Source organism: Sphaeramia orbicularis, chromosome 6, assembly GCF_902148855.1.
Source record: "Sphaeramia orbicularis chromosome 6, fSphaOr1.1, whole genome shotgun sequence".
NCBI classification, from domain to species: Eukaryota; Metazoa; Chordata; class Actinopteri; order Kurtiformes; family Apogonidae; genus Sphaeramia; species Sphaeramia orbicularis.
In genome coordinates, this window is record NC_043962.1 from 501,190 (window position 1) to 519,708 (window position 18,519).

General features: G+C 39.0%; 2 protein-coding genes across 8 annotated transcripts in view; both read right to left on the reverse strand.

Annotated features, from left to right (window-relative positions):
* The window catches only part of edc4 (enhancer of mRNA decapping 4), a 79,098-nt gene extending 69,468 nt beyond the window's left edge, over window positions 1-9,630 (reverse strand). For 2 of the 7 annotated variants that reach the window (XM_030135876.1, XM_030135878.1), the window contains exons 1-5: window positions 9,400-9,630; window positions 6,328-6,490; window positions 6,062-6,173; window positions 4,800-4,899; window positions 915-1,101 (exon numbers count right to left, since the gene is read on the reverse strand). In XM_030135876.1, coding sequence (XP_029991736.1) covers window positions 915-1,101; window positions 4,800-4,899; window positions 6,062-6,173; window positions 6,328-6,490; window positions 9,400-9,487 — 650 coding nt within the window. In that variant the 5' untranslated portion in view covers window positions 9,488-9,630. Of the gene's footprint in view, window positions 1-914; window positions 1,102-4,799; window positions 4,900-6,061; window positions 6,174-6,327; window positions 6,491-9,096; window positions 9,191-9,399 lie in introns of those variants that run through there. The other 5 variants (XM_030135872.1, XM_030135875.1, XM_030135873.1 and 2 more) reach the window with 3 other exon arrangements.
* Window positions 9,631-10,959: 1,329 nt separating this feature from the next.
* Window positions 10,960-18,513, reverse strand: nutf2 (nuclear transport factor 2). The gene is made up of 3 exons (XM_030135882.1): window positions 18,455-18,513; window positions 16,744-16,842; window positions 10,960-11,495 (listed from the first exon to the last, which is right to left on the reverse strand). Exons 1-3 carry the CDS (start codon window positions 18,467-18,469, stop codon window positions 11,382-11,384), a joined length of 228 nt encoding a protein of 75 aa, XP_029991742.1. The 5' UTR covers window positions 18,470-18,513; the 3' UTR covers window positions 10,960-11,381.
* Window positions 18,514-18,519: the final 6 nt, after the last annotated feature.

Genomic DNA, 18,519 nt, shown 5'->3' on the forward strand with positions numbered 1-18,519 from the left:
TAATAGTGTTTTTCAACCTTGGGGTCGGAATACCATGTGGGGTCGCCTGGAATTCAAATGGGGTCGCCTGAAATTTTTAGTAATTGATAAAAATAAAAACTTACTACTAAAAAATATATGGTGAGTTGACAGAGACAATCACAATCCATAAAAGACATGACAAACTCTGAAGCTGAAACTGAAGCACTGTGGTTCTGTTTATCTTTCAAATGTTCATTGTGGCTGGTTTAAGATCCTGCATCTCTTTCATAATTCATAGTTTGAGTTATTTTTTTCTGCCTCTGTCCATAATAATATACATTATATAGCCTAAATGTCCTCTAAAATTAACGTTTATTTGCAACATAGTATAGCAAACTATTACATGATCAAAAACAAATTCATCTTAGCAAAAAAAAAAAAAAAAAGTCTCCGTTCTGAATGTCTGGGGTCGCCAAAAATTTGTGATGGTAAAATGGGGTCAGGAGCCAAAAAGGGTTGGAAACCACTGATGTAATGGCTTCCAGGTGTGATGGAAGAGGGACACATCTAAACCAGGGGTGTCCAAACCCAGGCCTCGAGGGCCGGTATCCTGCACGTTTTAGATAGTCGCTGGCAGAGATCACCTGCAGTTCTGTTGCACAACCTGTGAAGTGACATTCTATTCTGCAGATTTCTTTTTCTTATTTGTCAGACAGATGGAAAAAGACTTGACTCTTTTACCTTGACATGCTGACAATAACACGTCACAGGAACAACCAGTGACCCTTCTGAGGAAGGACACAGGTTGTAGCCCAAACAGGTCAAGGTAAAAGGATCAACTCTTTTTTTCCATCTGTCTGACAAATAAGAAAAGGAAATCTGTATACGTTCTGGTAAACAGTATGAACCTATTCTATTCTATTCTATTCTATATCTCCTACATGACAGGATACAGGATCTTGTTGCCTGTGCAGGTGAGCTGCCACACCATCAGGTTTCCAGCTTCATCCACACATCCCAGCAGAGAGGAGTCGAGGTGGGCGAAGGCCAGGTCTGTGACTGCCCCGGTGAACCCTTTTAATAAGGAGCGCTCACCAAAACTGACACTCAGGACACGGATCATTGCATGGTTATTGGCTCCTGAAAGAAAAGACAAGAACAGAGGGGTGACTCAAACAGCCTGGACTTCTATACACACACAACAGAATGGGGACTCAAGCGGTACTTGTAAGGATTTCTGCTCTTTTACAGCAAAAAAAGAAACAATCCTCTTCGGTGAAGACAAAACTTATTAGTCAGAATCCTTTATTAATCCCAAGGGAAGTTATTGTGTGTTACAGTAGCTCCGTACAAGTACAATGAAAAGTAGCAGGAAAGAAATTATCAATAATTATCAATATTACAATATATATGTTTATGTTTACGCATTTGGCAGACGCTTTTTTCCAAAGTGACTTACAGGGGAAAACCAATTAAATCACTCAATCAATCAAATTTTATTTATATAGCGCCAAATCACAAAAAAAGTTATCTCTTAACACTTTATATATAGAGTTGGTCAAAACCAGACTCTAAGCCAATTTACAGAAACCCAACAGAATCCTCCAGGAGCAAACACTTGTGATGGTGACAGTGGAAGGAAAAACTTCCCTTTAACAGCAGAAACCTGGAGCAGACCCAGACTCCTGGAGGATGGCCGTCTGCCTTGACCAGTTGGGGTGAAAGAGAGAGGGTAGAGAAGGGGAAAAAGAGAGAGCGATAGAGATAGAGACTGGGGGAGAGGGGGAGAAGGGGGGAGTAGGGGGAGACACATGGAGGCGGTTGAGGATAAGTGAGTGGTGATGATGAGGGCAGGGAAGAGGCCGGACCACCGCAGCAGGTCCAGAGATAATCCTGGAAGAATCTGTGATAATCCTGGAAAAACCTTATTAGAATATTTAAGATGGAATGTTTGAAAGTGCTCGGACAGGAGGTGCTCTCGGAAGAGCTGGGTCTGCAGGAGCTTCTGGAAGATAGGCAGGGATGACTCTGTTCTTGTAGCACTTGGTAGAGCGTTCCACCAACGTGGAACAACCCATGAAAAGAGCCTGGATTGTCTTGTACAAGGTCTGGGGACCACCAGACTACGTTCCCCAGACGAGCGGAGTGGTCGTGGGGCGACATAAGCTTTTATTAGTGCACCTAAGTAGACAGGAGCAGACCCACTGAGAATTTTGTAGGCTAGGATTAAAGATTTGAATTTGATGCGGGCAGCTATGGGTAGACCAGTGGAACTCAATGAGTAAGGGGGTGACATGTGCCCTTTTAGGGTGAGTAAGGGGGGGACATGTGCCCTTTTAGGCTGATTGAAGACCAGACGCGCTGCTGCATTCTGGACCATCTGTAGTGGTTTGACAACACAAGCTGGGAGGCCCGTTAGAAGAGCACTGCAGTAGTCAAGACGGGAGATAACCATAGTCTGCACTATGCATACATCACAGCTCGAAATATATAGTTGCAGAAAAAAATTATTAGACCACCCCTTGTTTTCTTCAGTTTCTTGTTCATTTTAATTCCTGGTCCAACTAAAGATACATTTATTTGGACAAATATAATGATAACAACAAAAACAGCTCATAGTAGTTCAGTCCGTTTCCACCACTGAAAAACAGACCATATTATGATATAAAAAGTCTGAATTATGAGATATGAGTCATAATTATGAGATAAAAGTCAAAATTATGATAACAAAAAAATCTGAATTCTGAGATAAAAGGTCATAATTATAAGATAAAAAGTCACAATTATGAGATAAAATTAGGACCAATGGCCCTGTAGCTTACCGGCCAAATTAAAGGCTTTGGGAAATGTATCCAGATGCCATTTATTCTCACCCAGTTCTGTGTATTTATTCTATTACTGAAATAGCCCATGTTTTGGTCATATTCCAATCAGATCTGCAAAAAATCCAAATTCCAACTTCATATCATTGATACTGATTTATTGGATCAATCCATTTCCTATCTGTTATAATGGGAAAATGTTACAAAGTCGCACCAAATCCAGAATCAGATCCAGATGGAAATAATTTCAATACCTTGTGTTGACATCATCATAAAGAAGCTGTATATCAAGTTTGAAGTCAATCAGAACTGGAGTTTTGGAGAAGAAAACAACTGAAAGTTTTCTAACGGACGACGACAGACGACGACGACAGACGACACCGCCGGACACTGCATGATGACAATAGTGTACGGCCTGTCAGCCGTTAAGCTAAAAAGTTGAAATTCTGATAAAAAGTCATAATTATGAGATAAAAAGCCAAAATTATGAGATAAAAAGTCAAAATTATGATTAAAAAAAATCATAATTCTGAGATAAAGTTATAATTATAAGATAAAAAGTCGCAATTATGAGATAAAAAGTTGAAATAAGATAAAAAGTCATAATTATGAGACAAAATATCAAAATTATGACATAAAAAGTCATAATTATGAAATGAAAAGTCATCATTATGATAAAAAGTCAAAACTATGAGATAAACTCATAATTATGAGATAAAAAGTCATAATTATTAGATAAAAAGTTGAAATTATGAGATAAAAAGTCATAATAGTCATAATAAAAGAAATACTACTAAAATACTAATATTGCTTCTTAATTTTTCACTCAGGACCAAAAATCGGCCTTTAATATGAAAGAAATTGAGTTGACGTTACATTCTTAGACATATTTATTCTAATCCTGGAAATATTTTGGTGAAATTGACTAACACTTTGAATGCAGTCATTGAAAAAATTACCAGCCTACCCCTTGTTTTCTTCAGTTTCTTGTTCATTTTAATGCCTGGTCCAACTAAAGGTCCATTTGTTATAATGAGAATGACAACAATGTCTCATAGTAGTTTAATTTCAGAGCTGATATCTGTCCATTTAACATGTTTTCTGGATAAAAACCAAAATCACTTCAGTTCTTCCATCAGTATCTGTGTGATTGTTCTGACAAAAACAGTGATTTTATTCATTCCATGTTTTCTTTTCTGTCTATTTTAGTCACATGATACACACAGAAGTTAGGACTGGATCACATAACCATTGTTTTTGAGGACTTTGGATGGTCTAATAATTTTTTCTGGAATCATATACACAATTATGTACTAGAAAAACACTGTCAATATGAAAAGTAAAAGAAATGCATAAAGAAGTGTACAGAAATTGTGTTGTGTGTAGTTATAATTTCGTGCTAATATGGCTATGGCTCAAACATTCAGTTTGTATAGTTTTCCTCTAACTTTGGTTTAACACGTGCTTTAACACCATTGACTTTGCAGTATTAGTTTGACATCTGCACTAAACACACACATTCAGAGTTTCAGCGAGGCTCCGTTTGCTGACACATCATCTGAAATCACACGCCATCAGAACGCACCAACACGTCCACGGACCCTCAAGAGTTAATGGAGGATTCGCTTCATTTTTGCAAAAAATAGATGGATTTAACCAAAATTAGGCCATGACAAGATAAAACAACAATATACTGATAATTAACACGGCTTTGAGCAAGACTGGCCCCATTTTTTTGGCCATGCTTTTCAAAAATTTACCGTTCAAATCACAGGCGCACGGCTCGCTGCCTCATACACTGATAAAACTCACTGAATAGGACAAAGAAGAGTAAAAGTAAATGTCACATTATGAAGCCATGATTACAAATGTTGTCTTACCTTTGCTGTTTTCTGATCATAACCTAGTTTTATATGAATGAAGCTCCTGCTAAGGGCTAACCCATTGTTTTGTGTTACGGTGAAATGATTCCGGCTGGAAACAAATGCACCAGGGTTGAACAGGTTAAAGTCTCACCTCTAATGGCATAGGCCAGAAAGGAGTTGGACACAGCTATGAGGCGTCCATAGTGGTACTTGTGTTCCCAGTCATACTTGGCAACTGGTTGAATCTTCACCTGAATGAGGAGTAAAATAAACAATGTACAAAAAGTTAATAACCCATAACAGTTAATGAATTACTTGTATTTGATATGAGGGGTTTAAAACTAAAGCAGGGGAGTTAACATTTTCTTTGTAAAGTGATCTCCAAACTGTATCAGGGATTGGTGTCGAACAGGAAAACTTTGACTCTGTCGACTAGAGATAAATGGAGTAAAGAACTGTTGGTAGAGTGAAGTGATGACACATGGTATGAAATATGTGAAACTGAAAAGAGTCTACATCTAATTCCAGAAATTGGAAAATATTTTGTTGGAAAAACATAATGACATTTTTTCATAATACCACAGATCCAAAGGCTTCAGTATCCTTCCCTCAGTCCTGTTGGAGGGTGTGCGGTGAACAGGATGTGGGTCATGCACATGTTTTTAGACAGTGCACAAAACTATCCCAATACTGGAATAATATCAGCAAAGAATTTGGAAAAATACTGGGATACGAACTACCAAGGACATGTTCTGTGTTCTGTTTGGGTCATTTAACAGGAAAAGACAAACCAAGTAAGGATGAATATGTGATTAAAATCCTCTTGGTAGCGTCTAAAAAGCCATTCCACAAAAATGGTGTAAAGACGACACCCCCCCTACCCTGAATAATTGGAGAGACATTGTGGGAGAAATTCACAACATGGAGAGACTTACTTATATCCTAAAACTACAGCAAGCAACATGTGAAAATCTATGGAAAAACGGACAATATACAGGACGACAACTGACACTATGTTCTAAATGTTTGTGTTGGAAAATTTAAAAAACGAAACAATAAAATAGAAGTACAAAAAAAAAAAAAAAGACAAAACTGGCCTGGACCTCTCTTCTACCCTATTACAAGGACTGTTGGCCACTTAAATGGTATTCATAAATGTGACTCCTGTACGCTGTAAGTCTGATCTACTACCTTCTGTATGAAGCTATATTCTTGTGTTTTTTTGTTTTTTTTTTTATTTCTGATGTAAGAGCTGTCATGTATGTTTTGTTTTTGAAGACTCTGTTTTGTTGAATGAAGAACAAAAAAACTGCAATGAAAACAATGGAAAAATAAATAATTAAAAAAATTCTTCATAAAATTTTAAAGTAAAAAAAAAAAAAAAAAAAAAGGATTATAGCTTTGGATTCTCACCTTGTTGCTGCCCCGTGCTTTGCTGTTGATGCTGGAGTCTTGACTTGCCACAATCTCCACATTGTTTGAGGTAATGGGAATGCAAGTGGACCCATCATCACCAGAAAGGCAGCTGAAAGCACAGAGCGGACATTTAATGTAATATTTCTTAGTTTTCTTGTGTTTATACTTCATCACATAAAGTCAGCGTACTCCTGAGGTACAGTAAATGTGCACTTCTGGTAAATCTGTTTCGAAATGTGTCGATCTACTTAGCGTTTCCTCACAGTATCTGACTGTCCTGTGTGGTGCTCATGTCTTGAGAGATGGGTCTCGTAGAATCTGACATGGCAGTGCGATCGCCGCTTCCCAGAAGTCCCGCTGCTCCCAATAACCCATTCAGCTCTCCGTTAAAAGATGACTTTCTCTGTCCGTCATTCGTCTGTACATCTGAGGACAAACATTAATTGCAGGGATTAGACGCACATCAAACACTGTAATTCACAGCCAGCACAACAGCCAACGATGCAGATTCGACATAAGAGTGGTATTTCATTTTGTAAAGCATTTTTTGCATTCACTGGGAAAGGGAAGTTGCAAAATAGCTTCCTTGTTGCAGCAATAACTAGACTGAAATTACCAGGGGCTTCATGTATAAAGCGTACGTACGCACAAAAACCTGGCGTACGCCCTTTTCCACGCTCACGTTCAGATGTATAAAGAGTGAAATGACCGTGGAAATGTGCGCTCCTTCACGCCCACTCCATATCCACAGCTGGCGTACGCACGTTTCTAGTGCTTTGGAACCATTGGCGACACTTAGAGGTGACACTGAGAAACTGTTAATAATGTGAAAAAGGTCATTCCTCCGATTGATGTGCACATCAGAGATACACAGAAGAACAGTGAAAACACCAACACGTCATCCTACTGCCAGAGCAGCACATGCGCCACCAGAACCAGAACCAACCAGACCAACCCTGGACCCATCAGTGCCAATCCTGCCCGGGAGGACATTAAGCAACAACCATATAAGGAGACAAGGACACAAAATTCACTGGTTGATAAATATAGTGTTCATGTCTGTGAGAACATTTATTAGTCGGTCCAGTCGCTCATTGACTCCGCCGATTGTCCTCATGATGTCCTCTTGTGACTCGGGTCAGTACAGACCCATGTCGGTCGGACGGGCACCAGCAGTGGGCTGTGGTGGACCGGAGGACCGGCTAACACTGGGGAGTCAACAGAAGCCTCTGTGACAGGAGGATGGTCCTGGGTCTGACCGTCCTCTGCCTCATTGTTGGAACTTAATAATTTGAGTGATTAAACATGAGTCAAAGTCTTTGATTTCCTCTTTAATCTCCTGACATGATCACACATGAACCATTATCCTGTTTGGCTGTGATCAGACTGTTGTATGACCCGTAGAATGAACTAATGTGTGAGATAGACAAATACTAAATCTATATTTATCTTGGGGGTGATCCGCATCAGCCCTGTGAGAACAGTGTCACAATATCGGCGACTCTTTCCTCAAACAGTCTCAGTTCGTCTCTTTTCTCCTTCCGCCTGTTTCGGTCTCCGCTTCGCGTCCACCTTGACGTCACCGTCTGATCCTGCAGACAGAGGAATCCCAGAGGGAATCCCACCTGCAGACCCCGTTTATGCTGATTTGCATATTGAAATGTGGGCGTGGAGAGGGAGGAGTCAGGTACTCCAACATATGCGCTCCATTCCTTGCTGATTGGGATGAATAAAGGAAGTGTACTTGGATTCGGACGTACGCACAGTTTTATACATCTGGATTTTTCTGTGCGTTCGGACTTTTCTGGATTTGGGCGCACGCCAGGTTTCAGTATGAAATCCATGCAAGTCTTTATACATGAGGGCCCAGGTGCTTCTATCAAAGAACAAATCCATGACCTTTAACCTCCGAGACCCAGGAAATGTCAGCAAAGTACCAGCTTTTTTGTTTTTTTATTAAATTAGTAAAGCACCTTGACTTGCCTTGTTGCTGAAATGTGCTATACAAATAAACTTGCCTTGCCTTGCCTAGTGCCTATATTGGAAACATCATGATGCAACAGTTTTTTCAGATGCAGTTGTTAAAATTTTTATGGGATGTCCTTTGTGGTGGACAGTTTTCTTTTTTTTGTATAAAGTTGTAAAACTCTTGGACAGAAAACCCATAGCTGGGTCTGAGGAGGTTAACCCACATTATTATCAGGAAAATGATCAGTTACAGTTTTTCCTGTGATCTACCTGTACACCTCTCTTGCTATAGATAGTTTGATTAGTGAAGGGGTTAAAAAAAAAACAGTGGAACAACAAACACAAACACCCAACAGGGGGAACAGAAGAACTGTACTGTTATTGAGTCTGAAACTAGGTGCACATTCTAATCATCTGGGTCTTTAATTTTACGTTTAATTCGACATGACATCAAATAAAAGGAGTCTGAAAAGTGTACAAATATCTAAATCCTGCTGTGCACAGAATCACAGCTGACGACTCATGATAAAAGTACTACACCATAAAAATAGATGACACTTCCCCGGGAAAATACAGTACGGAGAAATAAGTAGAAAGGAAAACCTTTTATTATGATCTCCCTAAAATGTGTGCAAACATGGCTAAGTCCTAAAACATGGCTAAGTCCTAAAACATGGCTAAGTCCTAAAACATGGCTAAGTCCTAAAACATGGCTAAGTCCTAAAACATGGCTAAGTCCTAAACTGCATAAAAGAGTGTGTGGGCCGAACAGAGAATTACGAAATCTCCAAATCTTTTATCTACGCATTAACAGGCTGAGGCTAATTCAGGACACCAGTCAAATACCTGCTGCAAAGCGATGCCTTAGCAACTATATTCAAACATGACTGATTTAGAGCCAAATCAACAACACTAAACAGCTTATCGGAACTGGCCTGACTCATTTTTGTCCTCGTTTGCTCCCTGAAACTGAAGAACCAGCTTTCTCCAAACAGAAAGTCGACTTAGGCATAAGCTAGCTCGGCAGGTTGCTAACCCCAAAGACGATGTGTGATAGTACTTACGCAGTTAGCGCTCTAACATTACCAACTTCAACTCAATAGCTGTTTAGCAAAAAAAAAAAAGGGGGGGGGGGATCGGATTAAATGTGTGCGTTTTGTTCTTGCGCCTTTTCACAAAATAGTTCGTCACCCGGGAAATTCAGTGCAACTGCTGTGAAGCTAACTTAACTTTAGTCCAGTAGCAGCAGCAGCGCGCTAATGCTCCAGTTCAGGTTAGCTAGGTACCGCTTTAGCTAGGCTAGCTCCAGTCAGCCTTTGCGGCCTAACTAGGGCAGCGGCTTTTCATTCGTAGCTAGCCCAACTTACCGGTGCTGTTCCCGGGGCGGTCGAGCTTCAGGATGTCTCGGAGATGCTGGGTCGCACCCTCAATGTCAATATTCGAATTGGAAGCCATGGACGAGGGAAAGGGAGGCTGGGTTAATAAAGGGGGGAAAAAGATTTCTTGTTTGGTGTGATGCTGTCAGTGTTCACTTTGGTTCACCCAGAGCAACCGTCTAAACTTCCGGTACGTCTGACAAAACATTCCGGTCTGTTTGTGTGTCCGGTCAATGGTTCCGACCCAAACTCCAAACAGTTTCCAACAAAGTTAAGAGAGTGGAAGGATATATTTGACAATTTTTATTTATTTTTGTTGTTCTTGTTCTTAATATTTATTATTATTATTATTATTATTATTATTATTATTATTGGGTGATATTAGTGTAGTGTTTTTTTTATCTCTAAGTTATTAATCACTAATGTGTGCATATTGCACTGTGTGTTGTATATTGCTGCTGAAACTGTTAAATTTCCCCATGGTGAGATCAATAAAGTCTTATCTCACCTTATCTTATCTTTATTATTATTATTATTATTATTATTATTATTATTATTATTATTATTATTATTATTGTATTTTTATTGTTATTATTATTATTAGTAGTAGTAGTAGTAATTTCATTGAATGTTTTTAATCCAAACTTGAGGCCAGCTCCACAATATGCTCTTGTTTTTCCTAATGCACCTGTGTATTTAGTCTTTTTTCTTTTATTTGTATGAATAAAGTAGTAGTAGTAGTAGTAGTAGTAGTAGTATCACTTATATTACTTCTGAGGTTCAGTTTCCTGTTTACTGATGTGTTAGAATTACTGTCCTGTACAAACGGTGCTGCTGCTGATGGAGCCTTCATTTTCTGTATCTGAGGTACACTGTCTAAACCACCCATAAAGTTTTTACATTTCTCTATCTAATGCCAGTCATGAAGCTCTGAAATGTTGATAAGAACCAATTTTGTAAAATTCATCCAAACATACTGTACATTCAACATGAAAACTCCATATATGCATGTAACACTAAATGTTCATCATTCAAATGAATTCATCTCCACCCATTACCAGTTCCGTCCTAAAAGTGACACTAGAATAAAATCATAAGATGAACTTAAAATGATGTGTTCTCCATTGATGGTATTAAGGTCTGCATGTGAAGTTGAAGGCCCATTTACGTCTGTTTAATTTAATTTAACTGTATTTTTGTCTCCAGTCTGGAACAAACATTCAGTCTATATATTCTGCTACCCACACATATACCAAATGATGAACACATTTTCTGTAAAGGAAGAATCACATCTGTCTAACTTATTTATGATGTGAAGCTGTGACATAATCAAAATTCAATCCAATTTAATCACATTTTCCACAGTTTTTATTTAATTTTCTAAGTTAAGGAGTAGTTTACAGCTGCAGCTGCCATGAGCATTCACTGAAAACTATTGTCAGGTAAATGGATTAGAAAAAAAACACTGAAAACATGTCACAGATTTATCACCTGATCTTCAGCTGGAAAGTTAATCCAACTTAAAAAAAAAAAAAAAAAAAAAAGCACCAACAAGCACAAAATATGAAGACTTATGGAAATAAATGAGACGCAGGAATAAAACTCATCTTTCTGAAGTAACACAAATAAGTATTTAAATGTCCCAAAAACCAAACCAAACCTGGGAGGACAGGACTCAGGACGCAGATGTACAGATGTTTCCTTTTCTCTTGGTTTATTAGATGAACCTATGACAAAATATGTTGAATAAAATGTCACTAAATGCAGATCGAAGCTCCCTGAGTCCTTATTTAACTTAGTACAAATATAAGGAAACCTATAGATTTCTGTCTCATGTTCGTCGTACACTTTCAGTTGATGAATTCTGACCATAAACCAAACTGAAAGCCGTCCAATGGGTGGAGTGGACGCAGCCTCCTGTCTGTGGAGAAACAGCAGAGGTTCCTCATTCCAGCCTGGGGGAGTCGGAGCGCTCACGCAAAGTTGTGAACAGCCAGACGGAAGTTGTCGTTGATGCACACCCAGCCGTCGTTTATGTTCCTCAGTATGAACGTCTGATGGAAACCTATGACAGGATCATTATCCGCCTGCAGACTCAGACACAGACACAAACACAGACACAGACACAGACACAAACACAGACAAAAACACAGACACAAACACAGACAAAAACACAGACACAGACACAAACACAGACACAAACACAGACACAGACACAAACACAGACACAGACACAAACACAGACACAAACACAGACACAGACACAGACACAGACACAAACACAGACACAGACACAAACACAGACACAGACACAAACACAAACACAGACACAAACACAACACAGACACAAACACAGACACAGACACAAACACAAACACAGACACAAACACAGACACAAACACAAACACAGACACAAACACAGACACAAACACAGACACAAACACAGACACAAACACAGACACAAACACAAACACAGACACAAACACAGACACAAACACAGACACAAACACAGACACAGACACAAACACAGACACAGACACAAACACAGGCACAAACACAGACACAAACACAAACACAGGCACAAACACAGACACAGACACAAACACAGTCACAGACACAAACACAGACACAAACACAGACACAAACACAACACAGACACAGAAACAGACACAAACACAGACACAAACACAGACAGAGACACAAACACAAACACAGACACAAACACAGACACAGACACAAACACAGACACAAACACAGACACAGACACAAACACAGTCACAGACACAAACACAGACACAGACACAAACACAAACACAGACACAGACACAAACACAGACACAAACACAGACACAAACACAGACACAAACACAAACACAGACACAAACACAAACACAGACACAAACACAGACACAAACACAGACACAAACACAGACACAGACACAAACACAAACACAGACACAAACACAGACACAAACACAAACACAGACACAAACACAGACACAAACACAGACACAAACACAGACACAAACACAAACACAGACACAAACACAGACACAAACACAGACACAAACACAGACACAGACACAAACACAGACACAGACACAAACACAGGCACAAACACAGACACAGACACAGACACAAACACAAACACAGGCACAAACACAGACACAGACACAAACACAGTCACAGACACAAACACAGACACAAACACAGACACAAACACAAACACAGAAACAGACACAAACACAGACACAAACACAGACAGAGACACAAACACAAACACAGACACAAACACAGACACAGACACAAACACAGACACAAACACAGACACAGACACAAACACAGTCACAGACACAAACACAGACACAGACACAAACACAAACACAGACACAGACACAAACACAGACACAAACACAGACACAAACACAGACACAGACACAAACACAGACACAGACACAGACACAAACACAGACACAAACACAGACACAAACACAGACACAAACACAGACATAGACACAAACACAGTCACAGACACAAACACAGACACAGACACAAACACAGACACAAACACAGACACAAACACAAGCACAGACACAAACACAGACACAGACACAAACACAAGCACAGACACAAACACAGACACAGACACAAACACAGACACAAACACAGAGACAGAGACAAACACAAACACAGACACAAACACAGACACAGACAAAAACACAGACACAAACACAGAGACAGAGACAAACACAAACACAAGCACAGACACAAACACAGACACAGACAAAAACACAGACACAGACACAGACACAAACACAGACACAAACACAAACACAGACACAAATACAGACACAGACACAAACACAGACACAAACACAGACACAAACACAAGCACAGACACAAACACAGACACAAACACAAGCACAGACACAAACACAGACACAAACACAGACACAAACACAGACACAAACACAAACACAGACACAGACACAAACACAGAAACAAACACAAACACAGACACAGACAAAAACACAGACACAAACACAGAGACAGAGACAGACACAAACACAGACACAAACACAAACACAGACACAGACACAAACACAGACACAAACACAGACACAAACACAAACACAGACACAAACACAGACACAAACACAAACACAGAGACAGAGACAGAGACAAACACCAACACAGACACAGACACAAACACAGACACAGACAAAAACACAGACACAAACACAGACACAAACACAGACACAGACACAAACATAGACACAAACACAGACACAGACACAAACACAGACACAAACACAAACACAGACACAAACACAGACACAAACACAGACACAAACACAGACACAAACACAGAGACAGAGACAAACACAAACACAAGCACAGACACGGACACAGACACAGACACAAACACAGACACAAACACAAACACAGACACAGACACAAACACAGACACAAACACAGACACAAACACAAACACAGAGACAAACACCAACACAGACACAGACACAAACACAGACACAAACACAGACACAAACACAAACACAGACACAGACACAAACACAGACACAAACACAAACACAGACACAAACACAAACATAGACACAAACACAGACACAAACACAGACACAGACAAAAACACAGACAAAAACACAGACACAAACACAGACACAAACACAGACACAAACACAAACATAGACACAAACACAGACACAGACACAGACACAAACACAGACACAAACACAAACACAGACACAAACACAGACACAAACACAGACACAAACACAGACACAAACACAGACACAGACACAAACACAAACACAGACACAAACACAGACACAACACACAGACACAGACACAAACACAGACACAGACAAAAACACAGACACAAACACAGACACAAACACAGACACAAACACAAACATAGACACAGACACAAACACAGACACAAACACAGACACAAACACAAGCACAGACACAAACACAGACACAAACACAGACACAAACACAGACACAGACACAGACAAAAACACAGACAAAAACACAGACAAAAACACAGACACAAACACAGACACAAACACAGACAGAGACACAAACACAGACACAAACACAAGCACAGACACAAACACAAGCACAGACACAAACACAGACACAGACACAAACACAGACACAAACACAAACACAGAGACAGAGACAAACACAAACACAGACACAAACACAGACACAAACACAGACACAGACAAAAACACAGACACAAACACAGAGACAGAGACAAACACAAACACAAGCACAGACACAAACACAGACACAGACAAAAACACAGACAAAAACACAGACACAGACACAAACACAAACACAGACACAAATACAGACACAGACACAGACACAAACACAGACACAGACACAAACACAGACACAAACACAGACACAAACACAAGCACAGACACAAACACAGACACAAACACAAGCACAGACACAAACACAGACACAAACACAGACACAAACACAGACACAAACACAGACACAGACACAAACACAGACACAAACACAAACACAGACACAGACAAAAACACAGACACAAACACAGAGACAGACACAAACACAGACACAAACACAACACAGACACAAACACAGACACAAACACAGACACAAACACAAACACAGACACAAACACAGACACAAACACAAAACACAGACACAAACACAGACACAAACACAGACACAAACACAGACACAGACACAAACACAGACACAGACAAAAACACAGACACAAACACAGACACAAACACGGACACAAACACAAACATAGACACAGACACAAACACAGACACAAACACAGACACAAACACAGACACAAACACAAACACAGACACAAACACAGACACAAACACAAACACAGACACAAACACAGACACAAACACAAACACAGACACAAACACAAACATAGACACAAACACAGACACAGACACAGACACAAACACAGACACAGACAAAAACACAGACAAAAACACAGACACAAACACAGACACAAACACAGACACAAACACAGACACAAACACAAACACAGACACAAACACAGACACAAACACAGACACAAACACAAACACAGACACAAACACAGACACAAACACAAACACAGACACAAACACAGACACAAACACAGACACAAACACAGACACAGACACAAACACAGACACAGACAAAAACACAGACACAAACACAGACACAAACACGGACACAAACACAAACATAGACACAGACACAAACACAGACACAAACACAGACACAAACACAGACACAAACACAAACACAGACACAAACACAGACACAAACAGTCAGTACTATAACAATCTCATGAACTAAACAAAGGGATTATTTTGTTTCACATCTTATACATTAAATGTTCAGCTCCATTTGCAAATGTATACACCCTGAAAATCTATGTCTTCAGTTTAAGTCACAGAAAAGTGTCACAAGATGACACTGGCTTATTTTGGTGTGGAATAAACTTTAACTCTTTAAACCCTGGTGTGTCACAGCTGACACACCCTGTGCATGTGCACTTTGGATGGACGGACCTCTGTCACTGTTTGTGCAATTGGAAAAATTCCAACGGTTTCTGAAACTTGAGATGTTGCACTTAATAGGTTTTATTGGGTCATTACGGTAATGTCACTCATGCTTGTACTAGAAGCTGAAGAAGATGCAGTTGTAGCAGAATTATAACATGCAGTCAATTGTAAATGAGAGCTAGATTTTGAAAGATCTGGAAAAAAGGGGATCTGGAAAAATGGGCAAACAGACTCAGTAACAGCATATTTTGTAACCTTTTTATAGTCAAAATAAGAAAAAAAGTCCAAGTGGACCATTTTAAGATTAGGATTTAAAGGGTTCAAATGAACTCCACAGCTTAACCTCTAGTTTGTAGGTATCCACGAGAAGAGCCTGAAAAAGGCTTCATTCTTTTCCAGAATTTGTGGAAATTAATGTAGTCAAGGTCAGGTTTATTTCTATATCACAGTCACAGCAATGCAAAGTCTCAAAGTTCTGTACAAGGACATAATTACAAATACAAAATATAATAAAACTAATAAAAGTATATGGATATAAAAGATAAGATCTACTAAGACTAATAAAACAGATACACAATAATAAGATAAATAGTCTTTTAGATAAATATGAGTTCTTTACAGAAAAAGCACAACTTCACAGAGAGGACTGGTTGATTCTATATTTACTGTAGTATTATTATTATTATTATTATTATTATTATTATTATTTATCATCATCATCATCATCATCATCATAATAATTACTTACTTTGAGTTGTCCTATAATTGAGCTCATGATGATGTAGTCTGGGAGTAGATGGTGGTCCTGCGCTGTCACCACATGTTGTATTTGTGTGAGAGGGAGACTCTGGATCATACAGAGAAGAAATACAAGACAGAGGGATGAATGCAAACAGAAACCACCACAAACAGGAAACGAAACACAAACAGGAAATGAAACACAAACAAGAAACGAAACACAAACAGGAAATGAAACACAAACACAAACAGGAAATTAAACAAACAGGAAATGAAACACAAAAAAGGACACGAGACACAAACAGGAAATTAAACAAACAGGAAATGAAACACAAAAAAGGACATGAGACACAAACAGGAAATGAAACACAAACAGGAAATGAAACAAACAGGAAATGAAACACAAAAAAGGACACGAGACACAAACAGGAAATGAAACACAAACAGGAAATTAAACAAACAGGAAATTAAACAAACAGGAAATGAAACACAAAAAAGGACACGAGACACAAACAGGAAATGAAACACAAACAGGAAATTAAACAAACAGGAAATGAAACAGAAAAAAGGACACGAGACACAAACAGGAAATGAAACACAAACAGGAAAATGAAACAAACAGGAAATGAAACACAAAAAAGGACATGAGACACAAACAGGAAATGAAACACAAACACAAACAGGAGACGAAACACAAACAGGAAATGAAACAGCCCATATTACTTTAATGAATGAATGAATGAATGAATGAATGAATGAATGAATGAATGAATGGTTTATTTTTTTGGTTTGTACATTAATTATCACACACAGAACAACAACCACAATAAACACAAAAACCAAAAAAAGGAAGAGACCAGAGGCAGAAGCTTATTTAGTGCCTCTCCTTTTCACCTGACACACACCACTGACATTAAATTAAATGTGTTCATCATCCAACATTCTCATTATAACCAAAGAATTACTACCAACACAAACACATCTACCATCTCCACTGAATATTCCTGAATAATCTTATATTCAAGGCATTTTTTAAACTTTATCAGAGAAGTGAACGACTTAAATTCATCATCAAATCCATCCCATAATTTCACATCCACAACCCAAATACATCTGGACTTCACATTCGTCCTCGCTTTCATACATTCAAAAATTAAATTATAATTACTCTGTCTTAATTTAAAGAACTCTGGAAAGGTATTTTTACTTTAGAAATCACCTCTAATATTTTAATATAAACACTATCTGACAATTTTAAGGTTTTTAGTTAAATGAATAAATTATTAGTAGAGGAGGAGGAGGAGGAAGAGGAGGAGGAAGAGGAGGAGGAGGAGGAGGGGTGAAACCTCCTCATATGTCTTCAGTACAAACCCATCTCCCAGTCCTAAACTGGACTTGGTCTCATGTATGAACCCCAGACTCTGTCATATTTTGGCCGTTTTTGTCCCTTCATTTGTTGTCAATACATTTTGTGTGGAACAGAAGGAGTTGTTGACTGGGTCTGTGTTGTTCAAGTCATGTCCATCAGGGGAATTCCAGTCCAATTCAATTCAAAAGCCCACATTAGCTCCAAACTAGGACAATAATAGGACTGTGTGTGGATTTTTATGAGGGTCAAATGTGTCACAATATACCACTGTAAATAATGTAACACACACACACACACACACACACACACACACACACACACACACACACACACTGAAGTAAAATCAACTTACTTTGAGTTTTTCCATAATCTTTTCTCTTCCATGGATCTTTGTTCCTTCCCAAATAAGTAAAGATT

What these genes read in the sequence shown, in the direction of transcription:
- nutf2 (XM_030135882.1), bottom strand. An exon ending in CAATTATAGGACAACTCAAA is followed by an intron (nt 11,496 to 16,743) that starts GTAAGTAATTAT and finishes CTGAGTCTGCAG; the next exon opens with GCGGATAATGATCCTGTCAT.